General features: G+C 51.2%; 1 protein-coding gene across 1 annotated transcript; it reads right to left on the bottom strand.

Moving 5' to 3' along the window:
* Window positions 1-447: 447 nt before the first annotated feature.
* On the bottom strand, window positions 448-18806 carry BPIFB5 (BPI fold containing family B, member 5). The gene is made up of 15 exons (NM_001244351.1): window positions 18698-18806; window positions 17429-17645; window positions 15020-15124; window positions 13631-13762; window positions 12516-12600; window positions 12345-12408; window positions 11809-11894; window positions 11178-11360; window positions 8591-8644; window positions 7190-7342; window positions 5842-5909; window positions 5551-5596; window positions 5000-5063; window positions 2814-2863; window positions 448-480 (listed from the first exon to the last, which is right to left on the bottom strand). Exons 1-15 carry the CDS (start codon window positions 18804-18806, stop codon window positions 448-450), a joined length of 1449 nt encoding a protein of 482 aa, NP_001231280.1.
* Between the last annotated feature and the right edge of the window lie 401 nt (window positions 18807-19207).

Raw genomic sequence — 19207 nt, 5'->3', positions numbered from 1 at the left:
CCCAAACATCTGTCTCCTGTGGTCCCTCTCTTCTTAGGGACTCTCTTTCCTGCTTCCTTTCTCTTCCTCCCTCCTGAGCAGGGGAGCTTTCCTGTGTGCGCATGTTCCTCCCATCCTTTCCACACCCCATCCTCTCAGGGGCTAGGCTTTCCGAGTTCAAGCCCCCTTTCCATTTTCTGAGTCACTTCCACTGTCGAAGACACTGAATACAGAGGGGCTAAGGGAAAGCAGGAATGAATGGCCAGGGAGACAATCCCTTCATTGAAACATTTCAGAACAGCCTGGCCACCTCCCAGAACCCCTTAACAAATTCAGAACCAGACTTCTCAAGCAAGAATCATCTTTACTGCAACTGTGATTTTCCACTGTGACTGTAGCCATTCTCGGACTCTCAAGGGCCTGAAGCACTGTGGCTGAGGGGAGGGACTGGCTCTCAGTAAGAACTGGTTATTCCTTTGGAACGGTCAGCGGCAGGTAGTCCTGTGGATAGAAGCAGGGAGATGCGTCCCTTCAGTCTACACCGCGCACAAAGCCAGCTGTCCCCGAGGCTGCTCCTGCCACACCTGAGAGGGACTGTATGCCCTGAGGACATGCCTTCCCCTGGTGGCCAGAGGGCACAGTCAGGAACCGACTGGACAGGGGGATAGAGTGGAGGGGGAGGAGGGTCTCGGGAATGTTTGTGAGTGAAGGGGCAGACCAGTCTTTGGGGCTTGTCCAGAAAGCCTGCGTATCAAGGTGACTCTCATATTTTTGTAGCATTGGGGTTTGTCTTGCTTGGGTCACCCTGAGGTGGATTGGAGCCTTTCACTTGTTCCCACCCACAATGCTCAAACCTCTGCCAGACCTGACCATGTTGCTGGAATCCATCCCTTCCTGCACCCTTTCCCCCCACAAGAATAGGAGCTCCTGGAAGGTTTAGGCCCCGGGTTTAACTCATCTGTATCTCAGCATCACTCAGCACAGGGCCAGGCACAGATCAGCCAGTCACATTTATTGCCTGAATTAATGAGTGAGTGATGAGGGCAGCCTCGGAAGGACGCACAGGTTGTGCACTGCTCAACTCTAGGTGGCGCCATTCATGTACACTACAGTATAGGTGCGTTCTAGAGCTGTACAATATGTCATCAACTTGACAGCGTGGGACAGTCTAGAAGTGAATTAATGAGTGAGCCACTGAGCCCACCCACACTTTCTCCCCTTGCCTCTCGGTTGTCATTATGGTTGTTTAGTTGCTAAGTCATGTCCAACTGTTTGCAACTCCATGGAATATAGCCCTGCCAAGCTCCTCTGTCCATGGGATTTTCCAGGCAAAAATACTGGAATGGGCTGCTATTTCCTTCTCCAAGGGATCTTCCTGACCCAAGGATCAAACTCACATCTCCTGCATTGGCAGGCAGATTCTTCACCACTGAGCCACTAGGAAGTCCCCCTGCCTCTATAGGTCTGGTTATGTGGTAGCTGCAGGGGCTATGCCGTGATTATTCTTCCGGGTTCTGGCCCCAACAGCCAGGATTTGTGGCATCATTTTTGAGCAGGCGGGCCCCTATGTTACCTCTAGTAGCCCTTCTAGCCCTGACCTGCTAGAGTTACCTGGAGCCAACCCTTCCCAACTAGGGCCACCCTGGGTTGAATCTAGGGCAGAGTCTGAGGTTGGGGGCGGGGAGCAGCACAGGTGAGGAGCTGGGGTTTTGTTAGGAACTGCTGCTGTCCCCTCCTGCCTCCTTCTGCTCAGTAACTTCTGGTCCTTGAAAGCAGATTCCTAGTGTTTCCTGAATGTCAGGACTGGGAACTGGGAGTGCTGGGTCCAGGACTGGGCATAACTGGCGATCCTGAAGCTCGAACTGTGTGCCTGGGGTGGTGGGTCACATTCTGTCAAATGTTGGCCTTAATGGTTGCTCTTATTTGTCAGGGGAGCCCTCACTTCCGGCCCAGGGGGAGAGCTATCTTTCTCTCCATTACGCAAACAGAGACAACAGGCTGAGAGACTAGTGGCTTGCCTGAGGTTGTACAGCCAGGAGGTTCTGTGATTCTCTTTCTGCCTTGCACCAAATATCCCTTCCTGTGCTGCTGTTTAAGAGTGGGGGTCTTTTAAAGGCAGGAACAAAGAAATGAAGGGCAGCTCTAAGCTCTGTCCTTTCCTATCAGCCTCTTCTCATGTTCACCCACACAGGGAAGGGCAGAGGGCCGAAGGGGCAAGGCAACTCTGGGGGCAGATTCAGAGCTGGCAAATGCCGATGGAATCACCTCCGTGGTTCCTCTGCTGGTTTTCCCTGCCCTCTGGTCTCTGGCAGCATCTTCCCTTCCTGGCATTCAGATAGCAGGTGCAAGAGGCAGCAGCCCTGTTTTTGGGGGTCAGGATACCCAATTCTAGCATGATGGGTGGTCCAGGCTAAGGGTACAGGCTTTGAAGTCAGATGAACCCCAGTTGGAATCTTGGCTCTGCTGCCGTGGGCAAGTTTCTCTACTTTTCTTTTGTAAAATGGGAGAAGTAATAGCATCAAATTCATGGAGCTAATTGTTAAGATCACCTGTGTAAGGCCTAGAAGCTCTCGGAGAGCCAGGGGTATGGCTCCTGGAGGGATTCATGGAGCCCCCTACTCCCAGAGCCTCAGCTTCCTCATCTGTAAATGAAGCAGCTCACCCAGTATGGCTGTGAAAGACAGTGAGATGAGGAAGGTCAAGGGAGGGCCACCTTTGCCCGAGCCTCAGCGTCCCCCTCCGAAGGATGGGGACAAGTACCTGTAGGACCCCATGGCTCCTATAGCTCTGACCTCCCACGTGGGCCCCGGGAAGCTCCTTTTCCCAGCATTTACCTCGGAGGGCTCCATTCGTGCCTGGTCGATGCCTTGTTCTCTGAGCAGGTCTGTAAGAGGGGAGGGCAGGGGAGCTCAATGTGTTGTGGGCAGGTGTCTGCGGGGCTGGGTGTGTCCTCCTCTCTGCTATCCTAGATAAAGTTGCATCCTTGACCACCTTGGGGCTTCCCTGGTGGCTCAGATGGTAAAGAAACTGCCTGCAATGCGGGAGACCTGGATTCGATCCCTGGGTCAGGAAGACTCCCTGGAGAAGAGCATGGCAACCCACTCCAGTATTCTTGCCTGGAGAATTCCATGGACAGAGTCTGGCAGGCTACAGTCCACGTGGTCGCAAAGAGTCGGACACGGCTAACACTTGCCCACCTGGACTCTGGCTGCCTTGTTGGACTATCTGTAACTATAATCCTCCACTTCCAATTTGTTTCCCTTCTTGAAAATGAATTGGCTCACTTCATGCCCAGAACCTTCCCTGGCTACCATAGGCCACAGAACAGATGGTAAATCCTTCAGCCTGCTTCGCATTTGAGACCCTGTCTGCTCCTCTTGGAGAAGGCAATGGCAACCCACTCCAGTACTCTTGCCTGGAAAACCCCATGGACGGAGGAGCCTGGTAGGCTGCAGTCCGTGAGGTCGCTAAGAGTCGGACACAACTAAGTAACTTCACTTTCACTTTTCACTTCCATGCATTGGAGAAGGAAATGGCAACCCACTCCAGTGTTCTTGCCTGGAGAATCCCAGGGACGGGGGAGCCTGGTGGGCTGCCCTCTATGGGGTTGCACTGGGTTGGACACGACTGAAGCGACTTAGCAGTAGCTGCTCCTCTGCCTTTACTCTGCAGTCCTAACTTGAGTCCTGGAGTTGGAGCACAGGGGAAAGCTCATGTCAGGGAAACAAAGAGCCAGGGTTCTGGGCTCAGATCTGCCAGAGACTTGCAGAGTGATCTTGGGTAATTCCACGGGGGACATCTCTGGGTCTCTCTGAAAGAGGAGGCGGCTGAGCCAGGTGATTTCTCAGAGGTGAGTGAGGTCTGAACTGTTTATCCTACATGTATTAATACTTCCTGAGGGTCTCCTGGATGGGAGGCACTGGACAAGGTGTAGGAACACAAAAAACAAAGACCAGGGGTCCCTGCCCATCGGCAGCTCACTCTCTGGCTGGGTCATAGGCAATGGCTAAATAATCACGTGGGTAGACTGGCGATGGGCAGCAGGTGTTAGGTAGACAGTGATGGGTGACAGACCGCATCAGGGGAGGTGGGAGGAGAGGGAGGCCGCGAGCGCCACGGGGCAGAAGAGCCTGACCGCGCGCTGCATTTCCGGAAGACTCACTTGCCACACCCCTCCATCTTCGCAGGACCACTTCCTGTGCCTGTTCTCTGTTGCCTCAGGGTCTGCTTCCCAGGAAACCCAAACTAAGACAAGGGTGTTTTGGGAAAGTTTGATTTTGTTGCTGTTATCTAAGATGGAGGCGATGTCTCAAAAAGTTCAGCTTTCTGGCGTCTCTCAAAGGTAAAACATATCTTCCCTGCTCTCATTTGAGCTGAGTGCTCATGCGTGCTCAGCTGCTCAGTCGTGTCTGACTCTGGGACCCCCTGGACTGCAGCCCGCCAGGCTCCTCTGTCCATGGAATTCTCCAGGCAGGAATATTGGAGTGGGTTGCCATGTCCTCCTCCAGAAGATCTTCCTGACCCAGGGATCGATCCTGAGTCTCTTCTGTCTCCTGCATTGGCAGGTGGGTTCTTTTACCACTGAGCCACCTGGGAAGCCCCAGCTGAGTGCTAGCTGCCCACTAAAGGTGGGACGTGTTCTCCATAGGCCCGATCTGGGCTGCTTCCTTTGGTGTGTTGCTTACCTGGCCCCTGCAGGTGTAGAACTCTGAGCTGTGGGCTCCACCACCTCTGAGGGCCTCTCCTTTTCTTACTTTCTGTCATGTTACCCCCACCTCCGTATGAAGCCCTTCCTCGCCCCACTCTAAGCTCTTGTTACCACCCGCGGCCTGAGCAAAGAACAGGAGGGCACAGGTGGCCCCTCTCCCACCCGTCATCTGCCACCCCCTGCACCCCCCAGACTTCAGGGTCTCCACAGTTCTCAAGCGTGGAAGCCAGCTGTCTGTGTGGGGCTGCAGGCATGGCTGGTGTGGCTCTCTGCGTGGTATGCAGGCCTGAGTAGAAAGACAGTGGCGCTCACTGTTGTGATGGGGCAGGACCCTCCAGTTCAGAAGCTCGAAGAGAAAGGCCTCCAGACATTCTTTCTACAAGGAATGAAAGAGGAACAGGAAGGTCACTTCTGCTGGCTTGGCAGATTCCGACCATGGGAATGGGGGGACTCCAGTGTCCAGGTGCCCACAGGAGACCAGGAGTAGTCCTGGGAACTCCACTATTAAAGGGCATTGGAGCCAGACGACCAGGTTCGTGAAGGGACTGGGGAACATTGGGGGCCCTGAAAAAGGGTCGCCTCACAGATTCTTTGTTTCTGTGCAGGGCAGACCAGGAAGCCGGTTGGGCCAGAGAAAACCCCAGGGCCAGAGTTTCACGGGGACCAACTTGTCAAGTGTATCAAAGAATGAAACAGACAAGTTGACATTCTAAGGGTTCTCCCCACCCCCGTGGGCAGGATGAGATCACCCAGAAAGCGAGTGAGGCTTCCCACCCCCACATCAGTGACTCAGGGCCTTCTTTCAGGCCTGCGGGTGGGTCCTTCAGAACCATGAGAGGCCAAGGATAAGGAAAAAGACTCACCTGCTTTTCAAGGCCAGCGGGGTAAGGGCCCAGGATGACTGTAATGCTACCAGAGAAAAGAGATCACCCTTTTAGGTCATGGCAGTTGCTTGGGGTGGGAGAAGGGTGCACTGTTCAGTGACTTCATGTCACAACACACCTCGCCTCCCCTTTCCTTCCCACCTCCTCTCAACGGCTCCATTCAGCTGACAGTGAGCTGGGAGACTTGCACCCCGAAACCACACTCTGTCCTTCCACACACCCTGTCAACCCCCTCATTTTTTCCTGAACATCCCAAACAAAAATGTTTACCTGTTTGGAGTGAACTGGAGTTTTAATTCCCGATTTTTCGAGGAAAACACAGCATTTGAAAGGAGTTTCTATGAGGAGTGGAGATTATTAGGTCAGAACAGGAGAGGAATTCATATTCCAGATGGAGGGGTTTCCTGCACCCCCACCCTACATTTGAAAAGACCCTGGTGCTGGGAAAGATTGAAGGTGGGAGGAGAAGGGGACGACAGAGGATGAGATGGTTGGATGGCATCACCAACTCAATGGACATGAGTTTGAATAAACTCTGGGAGTTGGTGATGGACAGGGAGGCCTGGTGCGCTGCAGTGCATGGGGTCACAAAGAGTCAAACACGACTGAGTGACTGAACTGAACTGAACACCTTACATTATCCAGGGCCAGCCCCCCTCACCCTATCGTCTCCCCAGCTCCAGCTGCTGGCTCCTGTGAGTTCAGACCACGAATGTGTGGGTGTTGCCATGGAAGAGAGCACTGGGGAGCGGTGCTGGGTGCTCCTGGAGGCAAAGGCTGGATATGAGGGGAGGGGGAAGCTCAGCTCAGTGGAGGGAAGGCCTTTTGCAATGAGTCATTTTGTGGTGGCATCGCTAGTTGGAAGCCAGAGGACCCCTTGGTTTTGAGGGGATTGTCCCTGGGCCTCCATAATTCACGCGATTACCTCCTAAACCAGAAACCAGAATTTTCACTGCCAGCCAGAGATGACTGATGTCTGGTCCAGGGAATCATGCCAGCTAAGTTCCCAGGATCCAGCTGCACACAGCAGATGGCCCTAAGCTCACGTATAGTGGGGCGGCCTTTCTGCCCCACAGTTGTTGTTTAGGTGCTAAGTCATGTCCCACAGCGCCTTCCCAATTTCAAGGTCTGCGGAGTGGGAAGTAGGAACACCAGCGGGGCTCGGGATAGACGGGTTGAAACTTCGATGGGGCTGTCTTTTCCAGAATTCCTTCCAGGGTCCAGCCCTCTCTAGCTTGGGTTACCCCGCTCTTGGGGAGCAGAGAATACAATCACATTTAGCCCTCCATGAACTCTGTTTCTCTAAGTTTTCTCCTAGTTTTGTGGACAAGGGTTTCAATGCAGCCATGTCCAGAAGAGAGAGTCAATAGGGTATCAGAGGCAAAACTCTGTAGTTGCTGAAGAGATCTCTGGGGAGCATGGGGGCTCGACTTAGGGGAGCAGGTGTGAAAGTATTTTAATTTTCTTGCAACAGGCATGGCTATGGAACGTTAGCAGATGTCATGGCGGCGAGGTTTGCCACTGCCCTCTGTCATGCTGCCTCAGTCAGCTGGCCCTGGAGGGGCCCTCAAATGGCCCCCAGCTCCTTGGGGAACGAAGAACTTTGAGGCTTACTCACCCAGGAAACTGAGACGGGGGAGGTGTTGCTGGACCCTGCCAGCACCAGGGAGCCTGGCTGGATGACGGAGGCTGTGTGGCCATCAAGGTGGACGATGGGAGGGTCAGGGATGCTGATGGTCAGTCCCACGTTCCCTCTAGACTGATCAGAAGTCTAAATAAGGAGAAAGCAGAGAAGGTGCCGGCGGGGACAGACTGTGTTCCTTAGCCCCCAGCTGGGAAGGACGGGAACAAGGCCATCTTAGGAGTCAGGGTGTCTGAGTTTTCACTCTAGTTCTGTGGCAGCTTGCTGTGTGACCTTGGGAAGGTCACTTACCCTCCCTGAGCTCCTCTGACCTGAAATGACATCCCCCTTTTCCTGGGCATGCAAAGCAGATAAGAGTATAGATTTTGGAGCCAGAGTCTAGTTCTGCTGCTTCTAAACCGTGTGGTCTGAGACAACTTTCTTAATTTCTCTGTGCCTCAACTTTCATGCTTGCATTGGGTTGGCCAAAAATTTCACTTGGGTTTTTCCATAACAGCTTTTGGAAAGAATGAACTTTTTGGCCAACCCAATAAAATGGGGATAATCATCATACCTACCTCATCAGGTTGTTGTGGTGATTAAACGAGTAAATTAATGTAAAGTGCTTAGAAAGGAACTTTGCATCTGGTAGCACTATTGTTATCTATCGTGTGTGTGTTAGTCGCTCAGTCGTGTCCGACTGTTTGTGATCCCATGAACTCCTCTGTCCATGGGATTCTCCAGGCAAGAAAACTGAAGTGGGTTGCCATTCACTTCTCCAGGGTATCTTCCTGACCCAGGGATCGAACCCAGGTCTCCTGCATGGCAGGAAGATGCTTGACCATCTGAGCCACCAGGGAAGCCCTGTCTGCCGTGGTTATTGTCATTATTCTGTGCTCATCAGGTTCCCTGTTCTCAGAGCCTTTGGAGAGAGGATGCTGAGCATGGATCGTGGAGTCTGGGATCAGAACAAATCCTGGTTCTGCCTCTTACTGAGCAATGTGAGCATGGGCAAGTGAAGTCACTCTGCTCAGCCTCATTTGCACAAGTGTCAAAAGGTGAGAGGGCAGGCTTTTCGAGGATTATGTTGATGCAGGTCTGGCACAGTCTCTGCTCACTGCTATCTGCCATGTGCTTGGGGATGCCTTAGCAGGGTTGGGGTTTTATTCAGTAGTGAATAATGACAGCCACATGGCCATGTCACCTGGGTGGGACAATGAGCTAAGTGAACTGTCCCTTTTAAACACTTGTGAAGAAGGTACAGTGATTTCCAGAGTCCACAGTAGAAACGTCTGGCCAAATGCAACATGCCTGTGTGGCCCAGTCCTGTCCTCTGTTCTAGAATCTTTCCTGAGATCCTGCCCGAGGTGTTGGGGGAGAAGCAGGCAACACACCCACCTTGGGCTCAGGCTCCAGTACGCTCAGTGACAATAGCTGGTTGAGGTTGGCAGCCTGGAAAAAGGGCAAGATATGCGTTGACCTTTAGAATCCTGTAGATCCTTTCTGAGCAGGTTCATGGGCTGGGATGGGTGTCAGTGGGGTTCAGTGAGATGTAATTGTCCCCAGCTGAAGGTACCACCGACACACCACTCAGTCTCAGCACAGGAGGAGCCATTCATTTGGCTTCTCACCATGATTTACATGGAAAGGTTGACATTACTGTTTCAATGATTCCCCCCACCCCCCCGGCCAAAGTTTTATTGTGAAAATTTTCTTTCTTTTAAAAAATAATAATTGTTATTTATTTGGCTATACCAGGTTTTAGTTATGGCACACAGGATCTTTAGTTACAATTTGCAAACTCTTAGTTGTGGCATAAAGGATCTAGTTCCCTGACCAGGTATCAAACCTGGGCCCCCTGCATTGGGAGCATGGACACCCAGCCACTGGACCACCAGGCAAGTACCATGTGAAAATTTTCACACATGCAGCAAAGTTGAAAGAATTTTATAGAGAACATTTGTATACTTAGTACCTAGATTCTTCTATTAACATTTTCCTGCCCTTGCTTTATTGTGTTTGTATTTAACTATCTGTACTCTGTTGATTTTTGAAAATCGTAGGTCACCAGAGCAAACACTATAAAATGTATACAGTAAAAATTAAAAGTCCATCCGAACACTTTTTCCCCTTTTCCCCTAAATCCTATTCTCAAGGGTAACCACTGTTGATGTTTTGGAGTATATCCTGACAGACTGTTTTCTACACACAGAGAGGAATGAATAGATGGGAACATTCTAAGCACATGGTCCTGCACGTTGTTTATTCCTCTCCACGTTGTTTATTACATCAGTACTTGTAGAGCAACCCCATTCTTTTAAACAGCTGCCTGGTATTCCACTGTATACGACCATAACGTGACTTATTTTTTACCAATTCCTTATTGATGGACTCCTAGTTTAACTTTATTTTTCACCCTGTAATAAGTGAAGCTGCAAAGATCACCCTTGCATGTGTACCCACTGGTGTAAGAATTTCTATGGACATGGATTCACAGGGTTCATATCTAGACTTAGAGCTGCCACCGGTGTGGAAAGGAGGGAGCAGGAGTCTTGGCTTCTAGCTTCTAGAAGTCCTGCTTCTCCTCCTGGGGAAGCAAGAGTCTTGGCTCTAGCCCTGATCCTACCTGCTGGGTGACTTGGGAGGTCACGTTCCCTGTCTGGTCCTTGGTTTCCTCATGTAAAAAATGGAGCAATAACACTAGATTTCTTCCAGATATGGATCTTGGGATTCTGTATTTCAATATTTACTGAGCACTCGCTGTGTACAGAGTATACAGAGTATTCACAGAGTATACTGTTCACAGCCCCCATCCTCAAAATGAGGGAGACAGTGAACATGCAAAGCTAAGGAAATGAACACACAGATATACATATGTGTGTTCATGTGTATGTATTACATATGTATAAACATAACTTTGCATATATGTGTGTGTTTATGTGCATATATTGCATATGTATATATATGACTTTGCATATATATGTGTGTGTTTATGTGCATATATTACATATGTGTATTATATATGACTTTGCACATATAACTTTACTCATATACTTATACATAGTTTGATCTACATTTTGAAGAGAAAAGAATAGAAAGAGAGAGGCAGGGTGGAGAGAGAAAAAGCTTACTTTAGATATTTAGATGTGGTGGCCACGGAGCGGCTCTCTGAGGTGACGACATTTGCACTGAGAACAACAGTGGAGGGAAGATTGTTCCAGGCAGGGAGAGAGTGTGTGCAAAGGCCCTGAGGTGAGCACCAGTCCAGCCTGTGTGACCAGAGTCTCGTGGGTGAGGAGACAGAGCTAGAGAGGTGGGCGGGGCCAGGCCATGCAAGGCTCCAGGGCTGCGGGGAGGAGACTGGATTTTATTCCGAGTGTGATGGGGAGACGCTGGGGGCTGTTGAGTGATTGATCTGAATTTCTCCCTCATTTGACCCCCTTGTTGACCCTGGGAACTTGCTCTTCCTGTAGACTTGTGTGTGTGTGTGCCTCTTTGCTACCATTCAGGCCACTTCCTCAGAGATGTCCTTACTGACCTCAGTGTCCAGGGCAGCCTTCTCACCTCCACCAGTCACTTGCTTATCCACTTTGCTCTGCTCATTATAAATAGACACGTTATTTTATTTACCTGACTGTTTCCTTGTTTAGTTTCTATTCCCCCAATAGACTTTGACGTCTTCAAGGGCAGAGACCCTGTGTGTACAGGGCATGGCACACAGTAGGCCTACAATACATATTTGCAGAATAAATGTTATGAAGAGAGGAAAAACAAAGGGGCCTGGGTGTTCAAGGAGGTCTTTCTAGAGGAGGCAACTTCTATACTGTGTTCTGAAGGATGAACAGGAGTTCTCCAGGTGAGGTCCAGAGAGAGGAAGTGACTCATCTGGACCTACCAGAAAGGTACTTCTGCCAGCTGGGCTTCAGTTTCTTCGTGTGAAAAATAGAGCAATAAAGTAACGTACTCCTCTTCTTTAAGCACTCACCACGGGGTCCTGGGGGTTCACATGGATCTCCTTGCTGGTGTACAGGCAGGACAGGATGTCGTTGTAGGTTTCCAGTGAAAAGACCAGGTCTGCCAGGCTGCCCTGGGCTAATTTGGGGAGGGGCTTGGGGGCCAGGTGGCCAGGCCTTGGGACTCTCTGGCCTGGACTGCAGGGGGTCACAAGCTTCAGAAAAATGAAGAAGGAAGGAGAAATTCAGTGAGTACAACTTCCCTGGCCAAAAGCTGGCTACAGTTAATATGTAGAGGATTCACCATGTGTCAGACACAGTGCTGAACACTTACAGGCACATTTCTAGCTCACAATAGCACCGGGAGGTGGAAACCGCGTGACAGGTAAGGAAACGAGGCCCAGAGGGCTGAAGTGACTTTCTTAAGATCCTACATATGGTAAGAGGTGGAGCTGGGTTTTGAACCCATGAACTTTGCTTCCTTGCTTATCGCTCAAGTAACTCCAATCCTTTCTCTGCGACTTTGTTAACAGCCCCTCCTTTCTAGTCACTCAAATTCTCTTGTCCTGCTGACCCACCTGCTCCTCATTCTCCTCCATACCCATCCTCCCCCAGACCCGTGGATGTCCCCAGAGGGTCTGCCCTGGCCAGGGGCTGGCTCACCTGGACTTTCATCAGGATGGCCTTTTCCGTGAATTCTGTGGTGGTGACATAGTACTGGAAGTCTTCTGGGCCTGAGCTGGCTGGGGCTGCATTGAGGAAATGGAGGCTGGGCCCCAGCCTCCTGGGGGGATGTACAGAATGGTGTGGGGAGGCTGCAAAGCAGTAGAAATTCCTTTTTCTTCTCTGCTTAGCTTTATGTTGATTGTGGGATGGCCTGAGCATCTTGTAACAATGAACGTTTAATGAGCCATAGCTCTGTACCAGCTTATATGTGTTATCACGATGGTCCATTCTATGAGGTTGTGGTTAAACCCATTTTACAGATTGGGGAACTGAGGCTCAGAGTGGGAAATGAGTTACCAAGGTGATAAGACATAAATAATGCCCTTTCCCTCTATCCACAGGAAGTAGGCTCCCTGTGTGAAAGCTTTGTCTGTTTTATTTCTCATCATATTCCCAGAGCCTAGATGAGTTCCTGGCAAGCAGTTGAGGGACAGCAGATAAGCCCCACTTCCCCTTGGCGAGGAGCTACGAACGCAGAGTGATGTGTAACAGGTCTTCCAGCAGCGAGTTGAGCAGGGTTGTGGCAGTGGGGCACACCTGGCGCAAAGGCATGAGGGGGTCATCACTGAGGTTGGGGTGAGGTCAAGGGGCCACCCTAGGAGTCATACCCCTCTTTCAGGGGGCAGGGACAAGGAGCAACTTACTATTTTCTGCAGGAGGAAGGGCAATGCCTCGTCCAGGACATCTGTCACCAACCGCAGAGCTTCGTTCACCAGGAGGGGGTTCATCCTAGGGGCGTGGAGAGCAGATGGGGTCTCGGACACCATGGAAGGGGAAACTGAGGCCAGAGAGGGTAGTCCAGACAGGGCGGAGGAGACCCCTGTGTAATGAGGCGGAGGGTCTGTGTAATGAGGAGGCTCAGGATGGCTGCTTCCTTCCCAGCTTGGTGTCCTTCTTCTCGCCTCTCCCCTCTTTTTTCACTTTCCTTTTCTTTTTTCTCCCCTTCTTGCCTTCTTGCTTTCTCTCTCCCAGACTTTGTCCTCCTCAACTTTATTTCTTCGTGAGTCTCCCTCTCTGCCCCTGTCACTTTATTTGTCTCTCTGATAAAGTTCTCTGGGATTTTCAAAGAGGGAGAGATCACAGCTGGCAGTGGAGGTCAATGGAAGGCTTCCTGGAGGAGGCGGCTTTTGTGTTAGGTATACTAAGAATCATAGGTAGGGGACTTCCTTGGGGGCCCAGTGGTTGAGAATCCACTTTCCAAGGCAGGGGACCTGGGTTTGGTTCCTGTTTAGGGAACTAGGATCCCACATGCCGCTGGGCAACTAAGCCCGTGCTCTCTAGAGGCTGCGTATTGCAACTAAGACTCGACACAGCCAAAAATACATACATACATACATACATAGTTTTTAAAAACATACATACATAGTTTTTAAAAGAGTCAAAGGCAGTGGCCACTATATGTGGCATGTTCTGTGCTCAGCAGCTCACATGGGTTAGCTCATCTCTCCTTGACAACCACCCTAGGCGGCCAGGGTTCTCTGAGTGATACTGTTTATTGGAGAGAAAACTGAGGCTCCTGGAAGTCAAATAGCTTGGCCAGGGCTCCCAGTGTTAGGAAGCAGCTGAGGCAAGATTTGACCTGCATGGATGCACACTTTGACCATAACACTCAACACGGAGGCAGGAGATGCTGATGGACGGTGTGTACAGCTGGTGGCCTTGGAGCTGACCCTGTCCCTGACAACCTGGGCTGGGGAGAGGCAACCCCAGCCTGGAGTCTCAGTGGAGGACTGAGCACAGGAAGGGGGTAGGTACTCACTGCTCCAGAACCTCGATGCTCAGGTACCCTGGTGGGGTGTGGCACTCCTCAAAGGCCACGTGGGTCTTGTTCCCCGTCTGCTCCAGCCGAGCCCCGATGCGGATGTTCTTGATGACTCTGAGCCGCAGGATCCTGTAGGCACAGCGTGTCCGGGAAGGCTCCAAGTCACAGCCCAAGACAGTCCAGAACTCACCGGCCAGTGGGGCCCTGCCGTTGTCTGGAGGGCTCAAGTGAAAAAGTAGGAGATGTCATTAAAAACACGGAATTCTAACTTTTAGGTTTAAAAGATCTGGCAGCTCTGGGCCAGCGTCCTCACAAGGTGGCTGATGTGAGCTGGACGTGGGCCACGTGCGCTTCAGTTTACTACAGTCCCCACTGGCCGAGGGTCAAGTGCATTTTTGCTGTGCGTCATTATAAGGGCGATGATATTTTTCTCATATAACAGAGATCTATTTCTCTGTGGCCACATCCCTATCAAAGAAATATTTCTTGTTACTCACCTTTCAATTAGAAAGGGAATGTAAATTTAAAAAATGCCATATTTATAAAAAATAATTTTGTTTATTGGTGAGATTGGATGGTCCTAAGGGCAATGCAAGGAGATATCCTGTTTCATGTGCCAAGGCTGCCTGTATCGCTCCCTCTGTTGTCTGCTGTGTTTACAACCCCAGACTGGCATATCATCCACTGGTTAGTGAGTGGTCTGAGCTCTCAGACTGGCAGTGAACTCTCACAACAGGCAAGGCCAGCAGAGAACTTGATCATAACTCTCTGTGGATAAACCAAGAGGATGGATGGCCTTACTCAAGCCGAGTTCCAGTGTGCTGGGCCTCAGGGTGAGCTTGAACCAGACCCTCCTTGGATCATCCCGTGAAAGCATCCGCCTTTTTCTCCAGATGACACGTGTCCCTTGACATGGAAGTCAGAGGGTTTGTTTCAGCCTCTGCTGCAGATTCACTGGGTGAGTCGCTGTGTCGGTGGGTCCCTCTCCTACAGTTTTTCCATCAGAAAAAATGACTTTGGGGAATTCCCTGGTGGTCCAGTGGTTAAGAATCTGCCTTCCAATGCAGGGGACATGGGTTCAATCCCTGGTGAGCGAACTAAGATCCCACATGCCACGAGGCAAGTAAGACTACACGCTGCAACTACCGAGCCCTTGCGCCACAACTAGAGAAGCCTGGGCACCGCAACGAAGACCCACGTGCAGGAACTAAGACCTGATGCGGCCAAATAAATAAATATTTAGAAAAAAGAAAAAATGCCCAAGTTTCAAGGATTACTGTGACCCTTACGGTGACACAGGCAGCAGGCTTTTGCTAGCCTTGCGCGGCTGCCTGGAACCGAGAGGTGTGGGGAGAAAGCACCCACCCACCCAGCACACACACCCACCTCTGGAGTGAGAGGTACAGTTTGCTTCGCAATGTGACCTGCAGCAGGCTGTCACTCAGGACTTGTAAGGTGACCTCGGGTCCTTCAGAATCTTCTATGACCAACCTGTGAGCAGTGTGCGTGGGGATGTTTTTGTGTTGCCTGGTAAGCCCCCTGTGACTCTGTGGAGTGTGTGTTTCTGTACTGGCTAGAATAGGGGAAGACACCAGGAAAGGTAGGGGCAGCTTTGGGACAACCCCTACCATGACCCTCAGGGCTTCCTTGGTGGCTCAGACAGTAAAGGATTGCCTGAAATGCAGGAGACCTGGGTTCCATCCCTGGGTTGAGAAGATCCCCTGGAAAAGGGAATGGCAACCCACCCCAGTATTCTTGCCTGGAGAATCCCATGGCCAGAGGAGCCTGGTGGGCTACAGTCTACAGGGCTGCAAGGAGTCGGACATGACTGAGCAACTAATACTTTCAGTTTTCACTACCATGACCTCCAGCCCGGCTACAGAACAGTGGGCTCTCGTTGCAGCCTCTAAGCCTTGAAGACTTGGGCAAGTCCCTTCCTTTGTCTGGGTGTCAGTGTCACCCTGCACAAAATGAGAATACAGCGGAGGAGCTATCTGTGCCGTCTAACAGGTCTGAATTCAGATAAAAGCATTCTGCAAAAAAAGACGAGAGCAAGCAGGAGTCAGAGAAAGCAAGATGGCTGGTGATCCCACTGCCTTCTGCCCAGGGAGCAGCTGAGCATCCAGGAGCGAGGACATGAGCCTTCTGCTCCCTGCGATGGCCTCAGGTCCCTGCATCTCTCTGAGCTCAGAGGAACTCAGAATTCTTTTTAAATATTAGATACAAGCTGGTGACTCATCTGATGCCTACTGGAGTGGGCACCAACAAGTTCCAGTGTTGGAGGAAGACCTGGCTGGGTCAGACTCCCCAAGGGCTATATGCGTGGAAACTTCCAAAGAGCTTTGAAGTATGACTTGGACCTTGTGCGTTTTTTCCTATGGCCTTTCCAAGCCTCTGCCAGGCTGGGTGGGCAGAGGTGGGGCCAATGCATGGGCAGCGGTGAGTGGTAGCCAGACCTACCACTCACTGGGGCAGGTATGGGCCCAGCACCCCCTCCAGGCCTCTCTAGGAAGCAGCCCCACCCTCCCTAGTGCTCTGACTTTTCATGCCATTTCACCCCCATCAGAAAACTTCTGGACTCTCATTGCAGGGACTCTCTGGCTCTCCCAGCTCACACTGAGAGATGGATTTGGAGGCATACCTGTGACTACTGAGGTTGACCTTTGAGGAACCCATGCCCCAACCTACATATGCTGGTACTTATTTTACCAGAAGTTGTGACTAGGGACTGACTTAGGAACTAAGGACCCCACATCCATGACTGTCATTGGGGGAGATCAGGCCAGGTGGGCCAGATCTTGGTTATAAGAGAGACTTTCTATTATGGGTTGAACTGTGTCTGTTTCCCACCCCCCAGTTCATATATTATTGAGTTCCTAACCCCCAATACCTTATAATGTGAACTGATTTAGAAATAGGGTTGTTGCAGATAGAGTTAAGATGAGGTCATACTGGAGTAGGGTGGGGCTCTTGTCTAATGTGACTGGGGTCCTTGTCAAAAGGGAGAATTTGGACACAGACATAGATACACCCCTGGGGAGATTGCCAAGTGAAGATTAAGGCAGAGATCAGGTGATGATTCTACAAGCCAAGGGAAGTGAAAAGTTGCCAGCAAGTCTCCAGAAGCTAGGGGAGAGATAAGGAAAACGCCTGATTTCAGACTTCCAGTCTCCTGAATTTCTGTTGTTTAAGTGACTCAGTTTGTTGGACTTTGTCACAGAAGTCCCAGCAAACTAATATAATCAGAAAACCTGGACTTCTATTAAAACCCTCCAGATTTATTAAAAATAAAACAAAACAAAACACTATGCAAGTTTGCAATACCCAGGGGTAGGCTGAGTGTGGAGGGTTGGAGGGCTGCCCGGCTAAGATCCCTGGTTGGGATTCTGCCTTGTCCCCTGGAGGATTTCAAGTGGCTTTGAGAGATTTGTGTGCTTAGTTGCTCAGTCGTGTCTGACTCTTTGCAACCCCCTAGACTGTAGCCCACTAGGCTTCTCTGTCCATGGGGATTCTCCAGGCAAGAATATGAGAGTGGGTTGCCAAGACCTTTTCCAGGGCATCTTCCCAACCCAGCGATTGAACCCAGGTCTCCTGCATTGCAGGTGGATTCTTTACTGTCTGAGCCTCCAGGGAAGATTCCTTTTGAGAGGTTTAGGGACAACAAAAATGCACTTGCTGAAAGCTTTCCAGATGGAGAAAAGCTCCAGAGACACCAGGGCTCCCACCGCCCTCCAGTGTTCCACTTGACAGAGGAGAACTGAGTCTGAGCAGGGAGAAAAGCCAGAAGGAACTCACCCGCCCAGCTGGAGCAGCTCCCCCAGCGGGGAGAGGCTCTGTCCCAAGAGCAGACCCCTGATCAGTGGCAGGTCAAGCCCAGTGCTCTTCTTGGAGAGACCTTTTCTTACGAAGGGCATGTGGTCCAAGATGGCAATGCCTTCACCTGCGTCCCCCCTCACAGGGATCCTGGTCACCCGGTCCAGGACGCGGTGTTTAAAGAGCAGGTCTGAAATGTCTGAGGACAAGGCCTTCCTCAGGGCGGGGCTCACCCCTCATTCAGTCATTCAACAGATGCCCACCAGCACCTGCCCCGGGCCAGCGATTTAGTCATTTAGCAACAAGTACTTAAGAAGCACTTACTCTCTTCTGGGCTCAGGGACCAGGAGCCCTGTGGCTTGTGCCCCCATGGTGGTTACATTCTAGGGGCGGGGGCAGTGAAAGACAACTGAGCCCTTAGATAAGCAAGCAAAGCAATTTTTGGAAAATAAAATGTAGTTGAGTTGGGGCATGATGGGGGGGAGTTTGTTTTAGATACGATGGTCAGGGAGAGCCTGTTTGAGGCGGGGAGGCATTTGAGCTGAGACCTGAATGAAGTGGAGAAATCCACTATTGCAAGATATTGGGAGAGAGCAATATAGACAGAGGCAACAGAACGTGCAAAGGCCCTGAGGTGGAGATGAGCCTGGTGGGTGTATGAAGCAGAAAGGTCAGTGAGGTTGGATCATGCTGAATGGGGTAGGAGGTGAATGGGTAAGAAGGACCTCACAGCAGAGTTAGGGAGACAGACAGACAGACAGACAGGATCACAAGTATAATATGCTTGGATAAGGCCATAGACGAGGCTTCATCAAAGGGTTGTGGGAACCAGTGGAAGAAACCTGCTTCTTGGGACAGACATTGGGACTGTTAGACTTTGGCCTTAAGGTACGAATCAGAATCTGTTGTGTTGGGGGATTGAGAACAGGTAAAGAACAGCACAAGCAAAGGAAGGAACCTGGGAAGTCTCCAGGGCCAGTCAGGGCAAGTGGTGGAAGAGGCTAGAGAGGCAGGGCCTTGGAAACCAGGATGAAGAGCGTGGAGGATCTCCTGAAGGCTGTGACTAGGGAGCCACAGCACATGTTAGAGCAGGGGATGCGGGGGTCAACTTTGGGCGAAGGAAGGCAAATTCTGCTGCTGGTTGGTGGGGAGGCCAGAAGAGGAAAAGCCCTGAGCAGGGAGGTGGTGCCACTTCCCACCCCTGCTCTTCCCGGAATTCCTGCCTCCCACCACCCACCCCTTAAAACTTACCTGTCTCCAGCTGATCCTTGCTGATGCGCATGAAGACAAAGTGCTGGGCTTCACCTTGGACCTGGGGCAGCAGCCCCCAGCAGAGCAGTGACCCCCAGAACAGCAGCATCCTCCCGCCCAGGACCTGGGGACACAGGGCTGGGAACCCCACCGGCCACCTCCATGGCCTCAGCGGGGACCCACTGCCCAGCTTCTCCCAGCTCTGCCTCTTCTAGAGCCATCTCTCCAGCTTTCCTTCCTCGCTTCTGCCCCTCGCTCTAGAGCTACCAGACCTTGAACACAACCTGTGCCTCCCACCATCTCACGTCAGTGCTTTCCATTCCTTCTGCCTGAAATGTCCTTTCCCCTCAAGTGGGCTGGCTTCCAATCTGGACTTTGCCACTTCCTGACTGTGTGACCCTGAGCAGATTACTTGGCCTCTCTGTGCCTCAGTTTTCTCATCTATAAAATGGGAGACAATCATAGATTATTGTGGGGAATGCACTCAGTAATATGTGCAAAGCACTTAGC

This window comes from Bos taurus, chromosome 13 (genome assembly GCF_002263795.3).
Source record: "Bos taurus isolate L1 Dominette 01449 registration number 42190680 breed Hereford chromosome 13, ARS-UCD2.0, whole genome shotgun sequence".
NCBI lineage: Eukaryota > Metazoa > Chordata > Mammalia > Artiodactyla > Bovidae > Bos > Bos taurus.
Note: the sequence above shows the minus strand (reverse complement) of the source record. Positions and strands in the feature narration are given on the sequence as shown.

Coding starts and splice junctions, on each gene's coding strand:
- BPIFB5 (NM_001244351.1), bottom strand. CDS start 18,806: ATGCTGCTGTTCTGGGGGTCACTGCTCTGCTGGGGGCTGCTGCCCCAG. Junction 15,125..17,428: donor GAGCTGCTCCAGCTGGGCGG/GTGAGTTCCTTC, acceptor CACTGCTCACAG/GTTGGTCATAGAAGATTCTG. Junction 5,064..5,550: donor CCGCTGGCCTTGAAAAGCAG/GTGAGTCTTTTT, acceptor CATTCCTTGTAG/AAAGAATGTCTGGAGGCCTT.